General features: G+C 33.4%; 4 protein-coding genes across 4 annotated transcripts in view; 2 read left to right on the plus strand and 2 right to left on the minus strand.

The window, feature by feature from the left end:
- Window positions 1-1,097: 1,097 nt before the first annotated feature.
- On the minus strand, window positions 1,098-5,207 carry TRIADDRAFT_61141 (uncharacterized protein; the record flags this gene model as incomplete). The annotated part of the gene is made up of 12 exons (XM_002117120.1): window positions 1,098-1,178; window positions 1,252-1,324; window positions 1,446-1,511; window positions 1,582-1,672; window positions 1,787-1,904; window positions 2,002-2,094; window positions 2,165-2,341; window positions 2,494-2,578; window positions 2,724-2,784; window positions 2,904-3,036; window positions 3,146-3,382; window positions 5,091-5,207. 12 exons carry the CDS (start codon window positions 5,205-5,207, stop codon window positions 1,098-1,100), a joined length of 1,332 nt encoding a protein of 443 aa, XP_002117156.1.
- Window positions 5,208-6,938: 1,731 nt separating this feature from the next.
- On the plus strand, window positions 6,939-8,788 carry TRIADDRAFT_61142 (uncharacterized protein; the record flags this gene model as incomplete). The annotated part of the gene is made up of 2 exons (XM_002117033.1): window positions 6,939-7,031; window positions 8,552-8,788. The coding sequence occupies 2 exons, from the start codon at window positions 6,939-6,941 to the stop codon at window positions 8,786-8,788; spliced, it is 330 nt and encodes a 109-aa protein (XP_002117069.1).
- A 2,380-nt stretch (window positions 8,789-11,168) lies between these two features.
- TRIADDRAFT_61143 (uncharacterized protein) lies at window positions 11,169-13,697 on the minus strand (the record flags this gene model as incomplete). Its single annotated transcript, XM_002117121.1, has 7 exons — window positions 11,169-11,369; window positions 11,464-11,593; window positions 11,670-11,778; window positions 12,237-12,433; window positions 13,079-13,188; window positions 13,280-13,317; window positions 13,643-13,697. The coding sequence occupies 7 exons, from the start codon at window positions 13,695-13,697 to the stop codon at window positions 11,169-11,171; spliced, it is 840 nt and encodes a 279-aa protein (XP_002117157.1).
- A 994-nt stretch (window positions 13,698-14,691) lies between these two features.
- Window positions 14,692-15,060, plus strand: part of TRIADDRAFT_50999 (uncharacterized protein) — a gene marked incomplete at both ends in the record, with an annotated part of 6,691 nt that continues 6,322 nt past the window's right edge. Inside the window, one exon of the mRNA XM_002117034.1 lies at window positions 14,692-14,716. Coding sequence (XP_002117070.1) covers window positions 14,692-14,716 — 25 coding nt within the window. The remainder of the gene's footprint in view (window positions 14,717-15,060) is intronic.

Raw genomic sequence — 15,060 nt, forward strand, 5'->3', positions numbered from 1 at the left:
AATAACAGTCGAAAGTGGCTAAGATAAACCGGATAATAGACTTAGCCTCCACGATAACAACTCTATACAACTTATACAAATTATCGTCAATTGCTCGTCTACAGTACATAGGAGTCATCAATCACATTAGTACATTGCTTAATAGCACTACTTAATATGGCAATCAACTACGGCCTTATATAGGACATACTTTATTAAGACATACAGTTCTACACTACATGCTATCATTCCATTGCCTACACAAAACTACTGTAATTAGCTGAAATCACTACACGCATATTGGAATATCCTAGAAAGGGTGCTGGTGTACCTACTCTAACAGGTCTTCCAGTTAATGTGGCTTTACCATAAGACGTGTGTGGCAAGTCACGGGAGGCACGCACCTAGAGGATAAACTTGTAGTTTATAACTAACTTATTATTACTAAGATTCGGTATTTATAGTTTTGGGTTCTAACATTATACATAATAATTACATTTTTATTTATACTTCACAATTAAGTATCGGTTCTCTCTTACATACATATTTACACTCAATTCCTACTGTGAACATATGTGAATTTCTACTTTAGTTGTTAGGTTGATGAAAAAGACTGTCCAAAAGCTTTTCTGTTGGATTGAGTGCGATAAGATTACTTTAGCATACAGTGAAGTAGATTCTTTACAGTAATGGATAAGTCGAATTTCTCGCAATATTGAATTCCTAATCTTGGAATAGTCCATTATCTCAGATATTAAAGGATAAGATAAGAAGTCGCCTCTGATGCTGTGTTATACAACCAATTGTGAATAAACGATGTTATTTCCTTATGACTGATTGATTGTTCGTTTATTTCGTAATATAATATCATACATACCAGTAATTAAGTTCGTATAGTATGTAATCAAGATTACAGTAATTTTCTTGTCATCAAATCTACTGCATAGAAATGTCAGGAGCTTCATTCATTCTAAAATTATTCCGTTATCGTTGTGTAACATACAATGTTGATTTTATAATGCATCCATGCTTTATAAAAGTCGATTACGCAATATGAATACTGTACAATACTGTTCACAGCATGTAAATGTTAGTACTACCATTCAATAATATATCTCTTATGGCATCATTGCATCTTCTGGTATCTCAAGGTCTCGACACTTTGAATTTGTTATTTCACGGCGAATTTCACTTGATATCTAATTACAATTTTATATTAGTTTTTAAAATTTGCTAGTTACCTAGCATTATCAATGGGTTATAGCAGCATACCTGATTATGCTTTTGCACTTCACAAATATCTAATAATGCAGTCTTTTGATCGCTAGAAATATCTTCTTTATATCTTCAGCCGTTGCAAGAATAAAAACATAGTAATAGATTAATAACTGTTGCATAATATAATGATCGTTTAGCTAAGTAATGGCCTATAACTATAAGGCTGTACGGCGTTTGATATACAGTACCTTTGCACGAATGTTAGGAAGCACTGGTGCCATAATACTGGCAGCCGTCTTTTCTCTGACCTAAATCTGCAGGAAATAATTTTAAGTAATTACCAAGTCGTCCATTGGGGATAATGAAACATTTTAACAGGCTTACCTTAGGAAATGGAATACTAAAGCATCGATAACTTTATATGGCATGGTATAGCCTTTATCAAGTAAAATTCTGATAAAAATACTATTTGCACCTATATAAAATTCGGAAGAATGATTTATTATTTTTAGCTAATGTCCAAACTTTGATAACCGGTAGGATAATATAGACTGACAAGAGAAGATGTAGTTTCTCATACATCAAATACCTGTGTATTCCAATTCTGTGAGTTTTAAAATAGCAGCACATGCATGAAGTGAAGTAATACTCGTTTTATTTAAAATACTTCCAATAATGACAGCTTCACGTAATGAGCAATTTCTAGCCTAAAAATATTTTATTTTTGAAAGTTAATTTCATTTCCTAATTTTATAGATGGCTAATATGTTAAATTCAAAGGTTAACATTTGTAATTATACGAACCTCACATAACGGAAGTAAAATACCCTTGAAAAACGCCGATGGTTTAAATAGTGCCTTTTTAAGAGCCTGAAAATAGTGATCTGGTTTAATTTGCTGACATAAATTTAAGAGCAAATCTGAATTTCAATGGAGCAGAAAGTAGTCACGATGATAATATACTAACCATGTATAGATGGTAGTTTAAACGTTTATACTCAGCAATATCATCGCGAACTCTCGGTAGTAGTACCAGATTATAGAATCGTTGGACTTTTCTTGCTGTAAGATTTGAAGACAAGATTCGAGTCGCTTCGTACATTGCCGCTGCGGTCCAATTTTCAGGCTCGGTAATGCAAACCAGCTACAAGAAGAATTTTAACCATTTAGATGTTTACCCAATAGTACAGTAGTAGAATGATAGACATACCAGAAAATGTTGTAACCTTTTTACACTCATTGACGACTGGAATAAAGGTACATAAATGAAACAATGACCAATATAATCTTGCTTACCTCTTCCCAGTTTGGAACACAGGCTAAATAATTGAATGGCTTAGGCAAACGTCCAGATCTAAACTTGCTTAGCAGTTCTCCAACTCTACATTCACAGGTCGTTTAAATTTGACGAGATTAACTTATTGTATTGGAATATTTAGTACAATTCGATCAAATGCTGGTATATTTTTTCTGTTTTTAGTAGTCGAACATCAAAAGCGTTTAATCGAATAAATTTTAACTCTTACTTTCTGAAGTACATGACTAATTTCTGATCTAGTGGTGCATGCCTTGTTATTGATCCACTATCTGTCAAAATAGCATGATAAAAACCAATTCCATTAAAAAAGATCTACTTTCTGTACATAAATTTACGTCTGAAATTCTTTCGAAGAGGTATTTCTATGTTTATTGTTTTCATCAACAACCTGACATTTGGCTTTGGAATTCGATATGTTTTTCGTTAATCTTTTCCTTGATAAAATCACCTAAAGTCATTCTTTTATCAGGCTCTACTGACATAAATAATTGCAATGCCTTTTCATCCTCCTTGTCTAGTTTCTAAATGTCAAATACATCGTAAGTTATGAATCTGTAATCCTGCAAAATCGCCCGATTGACCAAAGATTAATTTGTATATGGTAAAGCGATAACACAGTATAGTACTTACGATCGCTCCGGTTAGGTCTGCCTCGGAAATTTCTACATCTGATCCTTCGTCGCTATTAGCTTCACCATCAGCTTCACTATCATTGTCGAAATGGTCTCCTAGACTAGTAGTGGGTTGAGGACGTTTCTTAATTCGTTTTCTTTGTGCAGGGTGAACATCATCTAATCCCTCCTCGATTTCATCTTGTTGTTCCCTGGCTTGCTGGAGAATTTTGCCAGATAGTCTTTCTGTAACATACTTTTATTTTAATGATTACAAGTTAGAAAATTGGGGATACTGTGCGTGAGCATTGTCAAAGTAGTAACAACGGTTTGTAAATTGAAATAGAAATATGTACATGTATTGTAAATTTAAAATTGCGTAGTTAATTGTTAAATAAATGAATTTAGAATCGTGAAATAGGTGAAGTTGGCATTTACGTAATTTATTGTGCAAAGTAAAGCGGATTTTATGATATGGAATATAGAGGTCGGTTTCAGTTAAGAGCACTATGAGACTCCTATGATAAACGCATAGCACTGTACCTCTTCTACGGTACAACATAGCTCTTCATAGTTATGATGAAGTAACAACATTGCTCTTCATAGTTATGATAAAGTAACCAGAATTGGGGGTAAGTTTGTCATAAAGTCGTTTTAATAGGCGTTGAAGGTTTAACTATCAGATACTATGTGTGAGGCAAATTAGAGTCATAGAGTAATTCATTTTTTTTCTTCTGATGAACTACTTGGCAAAGTTGTAGCTTCATTTTATGCTGTTGATGAACCCAGAATACAATTACATGTTGAGTAAGAACTGTCCTATTGAAAGTTCTAGCCTTGAGGTAATATGAGCTATCTTTCTTTTGTTAGAAATTGAGGCAGAATTGTTCCATCATGACAAAATACAAATAGCAGGCAGTACTTCGTCGACAATAAAAAGTGCAACCAAAAGTTAACAGTGTTACCCGTCTATTGGGAATCTTGGATCAGGTGTCCATTCTGACTAGGGTAAGCCTTTGTAACAAACATTTATTGAAGGTAATGCAGGAATACTTCATATCCATACACTGATCGTCAGCATGAACAGTAATGATGGATAAATATGAACTAGATAGCACTGTAGTCTGTTGTCATACACTACTAGTGACAAAGTAGTCTGCACACGCTAATGCTTATGAAGAACGCCTCTTACTGACTTAAAGAGGCAAGATTCGTTATATCACCAAATAATTCAGTTCCAACGACCGAATACTATAGTATAATGTAGACGAGGTAGTCCGAGATTGATTACTATTTATTACTGAAGAAATCTTGACAACCAAGATTATAGTCTGGACAATTTAATAGCAATTGACAAACTAGTTGGCTAACTAACCGACTAACTAACTAAAAAGTGGTCTTAATCATTAGAACGAGCTTACGCATCGTAACATCTGTTGACTCCGCTACAACGCTACCTAGTGTTAGTTTTCAGCATCTTATAAGGACAGGGGAATGGATGGCTTGCAAGGGAATGATGGAAATAATTGATCAATTGTATCCAAAATTGTAGTGAATACAAGTGAAAAATTTCATACCTAGGCAGTTGTAATCCTATTGCAATTGCACGCTAATTCATAGAAGATTATGTTATCATTACTGTTTGTAAGTGGAACCTAGTTGTGATTTGGAGGTCATTCGTCTATATTGTAGAGCACGAATGAGCTGGAGGAATTATCGATCAAGAGCATTTTATAAGTATTCAACAGCGAGCTGTTTCATTCTCGTTGCGATCCATGAAGCATTACAGCGAGTTAATTGATTCTAGTTGGCATCCATCCATAGAAAGTTCAACTAGTATGCAATCTTATACATCTCATGAATACTGAACTAATCTCAAAGTGATATAGATACAATGATCTACTGGTAGGGTAAGAAAGTAAGTCTAAATTGTTACCATCCATTGCGCATTGATTGAAGCTTACCGGATCAGTTTTTTCGACACGTTTTCGCCTCTTATTTCTGCCGCTTGGTTTGGCATGCACATCACCAATAATATCATCGGCAAGCCCTCGATTTCTTTGCTCTTTCTTGTCACTCATCTCTTAATCGATGTGTCAATTCGAGTTTAATGATTTTCAGCTGCTGCAATAACTTGGCAAAAGATCGAAAATGCTCTTGTAGACGTTGTCATTTATTGGTTGGATCTCCTGCTCCCTTTGAGCTGTTGATGGCTTGTAGGTTGAGTATGGGCTGTAGTAGACTAGTCAAAACTAGTTCCGAATAGGTAGCACATGTGAGCACCTGAAGGTGACATTAATTTTGCAAGCTACATCTCGCTGACATAGGATACTGGTCGCATGTACAATGCAGTATTGCAATGAGAATAGGATTAAACTGAATGAAGACTCATGATAGGGTACAATAATAATATCAGCGCCTGTCTCTTCAGTACCATACAGAACAGTAGTGAATAAAAGTCGGCAGCAGATGCACCTCTGCGAGCACATTATGGTGACATCCATTTTGCCAGCTACCTTGCTTGCTTCTCCTCCTATAGGAAACAGTACTGCAGCAAGGGTAGAGTTAAGCGTAATGAATTAACCTATCATCCAGTATCAACGTCAGCGACTGTCAATTGGACTTATCCATACCAGACTTGAAGATGCACGACAGTGCAGTGTAATATATTCAGTGTGAGCAAAAATAATGTCACTATTCCATACTCTTCCATGACAGTCGTACAGTTTGGGAGAACGTCGTTTACGAGTCACCTTGATCATGATGATATTTCGTCGCAAAATATCAACCACGTCATGGTGACATCCATTTTGCTTGCCATCTGTGTTGCTTTTACTACTATACGATACAGTTCTACAGTATATCAAGACTAGGATTACCTGAAATGAATTAACTTTTAAAGAAGATATATTTCAACGTTGTCCATTCAACTGATCCATACTACAGTAGATTTGACTATGCACTTGGGCATAGTCATCGTCATATTTCGTCGCAATATATCAACTACGTCATGGTGACTTCGATTTTGCCAGCCATCTCTGTTTGCTTTTACTACGATACGATACATTACTGCTTCAAGACTAGGATTACCTGCAATGAATTAACCTTTAAGGAAGATATCGTACAATATCAACGTTGTCCATTTAACTGATCCATACTGCTGTACAGTACAGTAGATTTGATTATGCACTTCGGCATACTGTAGTCATCGCGTATTTCGTCGTAATATATCAAGCAAGTGATGGTGACATCAATTTTGCCAGCCATCTCTCTTGCTTTTACTACCGTATGACATAGTATTACAGTACTGTACATCAAGACTAGGATTGCCTGCAATGAAGGAAGATATCATTCAGAGTATCTACGTCAGCGTCTGTCCAATGTCCCGCTGACTGTACTTGGCTGCTTTCTACTACTAAAATGCTTTCCATAAAATCGCATCGAGTAGTCCCTGGCCTTTTTCCCTTCAAATATGCAGCCATGACTACAGCAGTAGAGTTGTACTTGGCTGCTTTCTACTACTATAATGCATCGCATAAAATCGCATCGAGTAGTCCCTGGCCTTTTTCCCTTCAAATATGTAGCCATGACTACAGTCGTAGAGTTGAACTTGGCTACTTTCTACTGTATTGTGCAGTACTGTACAGTAATACTGTAGGCTTCTACAGTACTATATACTGTAGTCGACTTTACGTCATGACAAGCAGTCGAGACAGACTGGTGCAATAAAATCGACAGATTCGGCGAAAGAAAATAAATATTCAAGTTATACAATCATCCACAGTCTGTTTTTTATTGCCAACATTCAAGAAATGCATAAATCCACCGTTGATCCCGGCAAATTAAGCTTTGATGAAAGGAAAAGAAATATTGATGACGCTATTAAATGGTTGTGTAGCGAATTTGTAAGTCGTCTAATACTGATCGTTACAATAATAAACACAAGTGTGCAGTAAGCGAGAAGGAAAATTTTTTAATGAATAGGAATAATTGAGCCAAGCTTATTTGCCCTAGTGTCTATATCGATAGACAGTAGGTTAAACTAGAGTTTATCATGTCAGCCATCACTTATTTTAAACGGCTTATTGTACCCTGTACGCTGGTACTTTTGCAATTTCTCTTCACCTTATCATAACAACAGGATATTTTATTTGACTGTAGCACTCTAGTAGTGTACTGTACAGTAAAGTAATGTCTCGCAATTATGAATTATCGTACACTATATTAATAACGATATCAAACCTGGTACTGATGACATCCCTTTACTTTTATGATCAATCCATTGACTATGTTCCAACTATACTGTAGATCATAACGAAATCTGTTTTACTGTCAATCCAATTCTATTCGTTAATTAAAGACTTTTATATTACAACGATAACTTCCGTGTAGTATGACTTTGGAAAGACAATTCATACGGTACAATACAGTACAGTAATAACCCAATCAACAATAAACAAAATGTCTCACCAAATTCAACAGTACTATTCATAATTGACGATGATGGTAAAATGGTAAACCTAGATGAACTACAGCAATAATTGACGAATATTTACTGATGGATAAGATATACTATTCAATTAAATTACACGCCAATTAAATAAGCTAACTATTCACGTTGATACTCGTTGACACTTGGTTCCATTGATTAAAATAGGAGTGCAGTAATTTATTTACGTGTAATCGAAGAGTATGGTGCTAATGTTAGCTAATATGCTCGTATCAAAGTATTCGCATATCCACCCCTATCTTGCTACCTGAACTAATTTTCAAATTTCTTATTGCTCGTTAATAATAATGATGTATTAACATTGCGATACTGAAACGGAGCAAATTTCGCTACTTTAGAGAGCTTGCCGATTACTTGAAAATGCAAATCGTTGCAGTTTGAATGACACTAGCACTCTTAGTAATAACAAGATTGTGTGTGAGTGTGCATGTTACAGTACATACGTACTCTGATATGCGAGTACATAAATTAAAAATTAGTAAAAGTACGAGTAAGGTCCATGAGGAACTCGAAATCTTAAATACGCCCGGGTGCACTAGTTATTATAGAAAATACTGTAGATATGAAATAAAAATTTCACAATACTATTGATTGTATTTCTGATTCATCTACTGGTCAAGATAATAGCAGATAAGTAAAAATTCCTAATTTTACGAGATCCTAGGTATTAAGTATATGTATGATATAAACGCTTATAAAGTCCATTTTAGTTGACCTGTATTTTTACAATTTCATTTGTAACATCAATCTACTGTAGTAGACTTTATGTCAGACACGCAATTACTCAGCATTGAAGTAGATAACACTTCTAACCAACAGTAGAGCAGACGGTAGATTATGATCTGCTGAGACATCTGGTAACTAATTTTGAGAATATCATTGACGTTTAAGCTTAATTTGATGTTATCTGTCTAGGAATCATTATCGAAACAAAGCAGAGATTTAAAGATACAATTTACTAGTTTACAAGCCGATATTGAATGTGAAAAAAAAATTCAACGTAAAGAAAACCGGCAACAACTTACCAAAACAGTCTATGAACCATTTAAGGAAGTTGATCTCGATAGTAGGGCAAATAAAGGAAGCAAGTTAACAAGCCCTTCTGGTACTATAAGACGTCAACTAAAGTCACGTAGCGTTCTATATAATTGAGTTCAGTAGAACTATTGACAGTCAACTGAATTTATTCCAAATTTGGTGTCCTGATGATTTATTTATAACTGTATTATGAGCTAATGCCTGAAATATGAAATATGTTAAAAAATAGATGTAACGGTTAATGACACTATGTAGGTATCTCTTATACGAAAGAGGAGATAGCTTCAGTCTTTTGCTTCCAACACTTACTAAAAATCTCATTACACTTGGATATGGCTTTAAAATTCTAAATTGAAGTAGCCAACGGTACCGAAGTAACTTGTTTAGTGTGGAATTTTTACTTTTTGTAGAGGAAGCCATTTTTCGCTCTCAAAATTTTATATCAAAAGTAATTACATTGTTGATAGAAACTGATTACATTATACGTATATTAATTATTTGGGCTTAAATTAAATTCTACTTTGATCGTAATTATACTGATGCTTACATAATCGTAAGTAGTTTTTGAATCCCTCAATATATTGCGTCCTGGTCGAAAGTCCTTGAATTAATTGGGATCAACACAGATACGTGTGGACGTCCAATACACATGGGTGCATCATGCAGGTAGCGGTTTGCAGAGTGCGTTTTGCATTTTTGCTCAAAATGAAAACTTTATGCTTTATAAAGTACGGTTTAAAAAATGAAAATATGTTTGTTAAACAAAGCTATCGATTTTGAATATTTCTTTCAACTTTATCAATTTATCTGAATTATAACCTGTAAGGATAATGCATTATAATTATAATAAGTGTACATTTTTTGGAAACTCACGTTGTATCAAAAAAAGTGTTAAAATGGATGTGTATAAATTTTATACAGTTATAGCTTTAAAGGTCATAAACTATATTTTTTTATTTTAAATGATGCAACAATGCTGTGATATAAATAATTTGTAAAGGGATATAATTTGAGTATTGTAATTTGCTAGGCATAGCATTCTATGTAAATACTTGGTATATGTCACTAATCATAATTATTATTGTGCTTTACTAACCACAAAACTCCTATACTGCTATTTATACTACACTAGTAAAAATAAATTTGAAACATTTTCAGCTTTTTATATGCAATAAAATTGGTTACTTGTACTCGCGATATATATATTGAATAGTGAATAGCTTTTGAAAGGCGCAGATTATAGTAAGCATAACTTTTACTGTACCTTAATTGTTCACAGTCTGATCTAATTTTAATTTTACAACTGTGTGATAATAATAATGGTGAGGCATAACTATTACTGTGAAATTGAAAAAGGTCATCAAAGGTTTGGATGATAATGAAGGCAACAAATGAAGTTAATGAAGTCCTTAACTTAATCCTCATTATTGCTTGGCGTCATGCTGCTTCAGAACTCAGCAGGGAGTATAAAAATTGGACGTAGAATATTTATTTGACATTTGCCTACTGCTTTAAAATGTTTTTTCTTGATTATAACTATCTCGCATGTTGCTCAATTAAGGGATCTATTATCATCAGAGATAAAATATCACACTTAAAATATACAAACATTAACAGACCATAAAGAAATAAAGTAAAAAATCGCATTGTCTGCATGATTACTTTGTACTTTGTTATATTTGTAAGCACGCAAACGGTATGCTATGGCGAATATACGACTATCACCGATAGCAAAAATATGAGTAGAAAGAATAACTGTATTTCTCTTTATGCCGAAAAGTGATCATTTCAAGTTCAGAATTTAATTTATTATATTGAAATGAGATATGCATTGCCCTAAATGCGTTTCTACGGTGTGCAGACATTTCTAGATAATGTATAAAAATATAAGACTCCTTTGCATATCATATGCAATAGTAGATTATCGTATTGCAGTTAACCTTGATGAGATATTTGCCTTCGTATTTTAAATACATGTATTGAAACTCAGGGTATGATACCATGAAGAAAGAAAATTTTCGTAAAAGAAGGTTAAATTACGTTATCATTAATTTGTTTTATGACACTGTAACTTGCAACATTGAACAATACAAATAAATTTCGATAAATTGGCATGATCAGTTTCTGATACAAGAACAATTGGACGCATAATTAATAATTATCTCACGTAGTATAAAAAAATTTTATCCTATAAATAGGCACTTTACGGTATATTGATAACTGCTTCAACTTCCATCGACTTATCAAATCCTCCGTCATGCTACTACAAAGTGCGGATGAGTTTAGAATATGTAACTCTACCAGTTAGCAGGAATATTTCCTGTATTAAAATTATATGTGAACGATAGGCTAATCCAGTATTGGTAAAGGATTCCATTTATCTAAGTAAATTTACTACTTTTAGTTATCAAACTGTAGATGACGTATAAAATCTTAACTGTAATCATGCAGTATTTTTTCAATTTATCGGAGGTATTGTAATCAAAATGCAGTATTAATTGTTTGGACTCTGCGCATAAATTTGAACTCCACCAATTGTATTCGTATCATATAGGCTCTTCATGCCATCGTAGAAATCTTGCAAAGAATTTACAGTTTCTTCTCCAAAGGATGCACAGTTTTGTGCACGCTCATTAGCAAAAACTTCTGCACGATTTGTAACGAATTTAATCCAGCTTGAGGTAACATTTAGAATCTGTTAGATTAAAGAATTATAGATATAATATTCCGTAGTGCTATTAAAATTAGTATTTTCAACCAAGAACTAAGCTATAAATGCGCCATGTTACCTCAATATTAATAAATCCAGCATCAACTAGATATTTACGATATTCCTCTATAGTAGGAAGATCGTCAATGAATAATATTTCTCTTTCATTTTCGGTAACGGGACCCTTTTGATAAAAGTCTTCTATATAGCTAAAGATAAGGTAAACACAGTTAAGGTTAAGATTTATTTAGTTTTCCTACATTGTAATTTTATATCTTGACGTACATTTTCCCACCCTTCTTTAGCATAGTAAACAGTTTTTCGAATAGGCCAGCTTTATCTTCTATATGATTAACTGCCAGCCAGCTAACAGCACAATCGAAGTAGTTCGAATCTGAAGTCATAATGTCAATAAAAGGTAAAGTATGAGTAGAATTTCGAAATTAAAAATATTTAAAGTGGAAAATTCAGAGCTGTAGTAGGTCTAATGTTGCATACGTATAAAGTTAATCTTATGGATGTTATAGTATCATGCTGTATATTGTAAAAACGAATTTCCAGTTGCTATTGTGTTTTAGTTTTTTCCTTATAACCAGTAAAATACAGCACTTGCCATTATTTGGATTATAATTATTACACCAATAAGAACTTAACTTCTACAGAGATACTGATATAAGTAATAAAGTATTTAGTCTACGAATGCGTAATTTTGATTACTTATTAACTATTCGTTAAAGTATCAACAACATGAAGCTGATACAGTAACGTATTTAAGGTTTTTCGTAAGAATTATCGACAAGGAATATTTATATGCTATCTAAATTTAGTAACATGGTCTACTTGATATTTTACCTGTGTCCAGTTTGTAAATATCTTGCCTAACATGATCAATTCGATCGGATAGGCCACAGCGATTGGTAAGATCTGCTGCAATTTTATTCAAGTCCTCTTGAATTTCGACTGCCTTAACACGGCAACGACTTTTGCTTGCAAGGTGACGAGCTGGACCACCAATTCCTGAGCCAAAATCAAGTACTTGAAAGGTTTTACTGCACAAATTAAGTAATGGTTATTCATAATCGGTTTAAATAAACTTGAGCAGAAATTTTGCAGTATGTTGAATCTAGCCAGTATTTGTAAAGTTTGCTATAAGTAGAGTTAATTTACGAACAATTTACAACCGTTTGCTATCTTGCTCAAAACTATCATTGAAGTTGCATAGAAATTGATTTAAAGGGGCATCGCAATATTTTAGCAAGTAACATTGATGCGATAGGTGAAATTCCTGTTAACAGTCATTCGTATTTTCAGCTTTTATATTAGATGTGAAGTTATAGTGGTGTGATTAATCGATTTTATTACAGTAGTATTATTAGAGTAAGGCGTAAACGGTACAACGTTCATCTTTTATTAGAAGAGGTGTATTGATTGTTATATTTTTCTTGTCTTTACTAGTATATCTGCGTATCTCAAACATAACTAAGATTGCCGTTATTCAGTGGCAAGCGTTCTAGAGTCAGGGCCTCAGAGATTACTTAATAAACCTTACATTAAACAATTTTTTTTAAAGTCTCCACTAGTGTCTAATTGATTTTCACCCCCAAAATTGAAAGAATGAAGATGTTATCTGAAATCTATCTATCGTTCGGTTTGTGAAGCCTACGTCTAAATTCAACTAAAGGATAACATCATACTTTATCTGTAATTTTTCGATGCAATCGTCAACAGCTTTAGTACCATAGTAGTGATAATTATCGAACTTTGAGACTTGCTCCACGGTTAGCTTACTACCAGTAAATCCAGCCTGTAATTAAAGCATTGTATTCAGGTAACTGTACATAGTTTGAAGGAGTGAGTTACGTAAAATGCAGTTCTAAAAACAAATGAAAAATTACATTTTCTAGTTGTTTGTAAATGCGGTTGGGATTGAAGTCTAGATTAGAAAATAAAGTGCAATATCTTAATAAAATATCAGATAAGTTTCCGATAGGATATAACATGTTCTATAGATACATAAATCACTTGATTAAACATATATTGGTACTGCCGATAAATCAATGCAGCCTATTTCGAAAGAGCGTAAAGTCATGTCGCATTTGCTGTCTATCGAAAGGTGAGCTTTTAAGCTTATGAAGTATCGGTGTACACCTACTAAAGTTAAAAAAACTTTTTATGTTTCAGTAACATTAACTATTTCAAGGAGATACAATACTAGTAGTATAAGATTAATGGTCCAAACTTAGCTCGTTCTCACTTACACAGTTTCATGCTTTTAAAGTGAATATCGTCCTCTGCTGTTTTTAAATTCTCCATAATGCGTGAAAGAAAATGATCACAATTTTGGGGGATAATATCGGAACAATTGATTGTCGTAGGTTAATCTTTTTTATAGTTAAAATAAACGATGTATTGTAAGCTATACTGATTATTATCTATGATTTACTTATTTTACCACTATTATGATGGTAATATAATTGTATTTTTTATTCAAGAAAGTCAATGCAGCACATGTTGCTCTAGGTGAATATCATGTCGACATCAAGGACTTGTAATGTTTCGATTATAGTGTATTGGTGTTTAGTTACTATAATTTAAGGCTATTTCTAATGTGTACTTTGATAGTTTATACTACTATGATTTAACTTTACATTGCTGTAGTTCTACGAGTTAAACGATTGCATAAATCATGGATGGATGATAAATATGCTCACGTACGTGGATATTGTATATTACTATTCTTAAATTAGGTTTTCGGTGTCGTTTTATTTTTTAACAATGAACTGTATATAAATTAGAATATTAATTACCGTGCATATCTACCATTATATAGTGCACTTGAACTTGGCTTATTTTTCAATTAACAAGTGACTATCACATGACAATCTTCCCTTAACGTGTTTTCTCTAATAATTAATTTTTAAGCCTATAATTTTTGCTAAAAGAATTCGGATACTGATACTGGATTTATTGAATTATAGAAAATTCTCTTAGAAGTCTCTGATTTAACAAAATAGATACAAAGTGGCGTTCAGCATCTTTTAGGAGGGGGAAGGGAGAGGGAAATTTATACTGTACAATTAACACTGGCAATTGAACTTATTACATGCTAAGGGTAATGCCTTGAATGACTCTTTCATAAAGAATTAACTTTCATATATTCATATTCACAAATTAAAGCGCTAATTTGGGTAATATTTCATGCTAATAAGGAATTGATGGTTGCTAATTTACCGTAGTTTTGCCTGAATTGATCCCTGATAAGTATAGTTTACTGATCGCGACGTTATTATGCTACCCATTAGCGTAAATGAGACAACTGTTTTCGAGTGCAAGTATGATAGTTGGCCTTATTATTTGGAAACCATCTTTCTTTAGCCAGTCTCTGTATTACTATAATAGTATGAATGTATATCGTACAGTACTTCTACTGAGAGTCGATATTTGATTGTGTCAAATGATTCATTACCTCCTTGATGTAAAAATTGACTACTGTATGAATAAATCAATTGAATAATAATATACTGTACGTTATTTTAAAATGCGCATTCCGGCTATTCTGTATCATAGCCGGCTAATACTGTAGGCGTATATAATCATATTAACCTTGACAATTGTAGGATTGTGCTGTAGTATGAGTACGCTAGCCAATCCTACTGTGCTATACTGTACTGTCATA

Source organism: Trichoplax adhaerens, genomic scaffold (genome assembly GCF_000150275.1).
Source record: "Trichoplax adhaerens TRIADscaffold_21 genomic scaffold, whole genome shotgun sequence".
Taxonomy (NCBI): domain Eukaryota; kingdom Metazoa; phylum Placozoa; class Uniplacotomia; order Trichoplacea; family Trichoplacidae; genus Trichoplax; species Trichoplax adhaerens.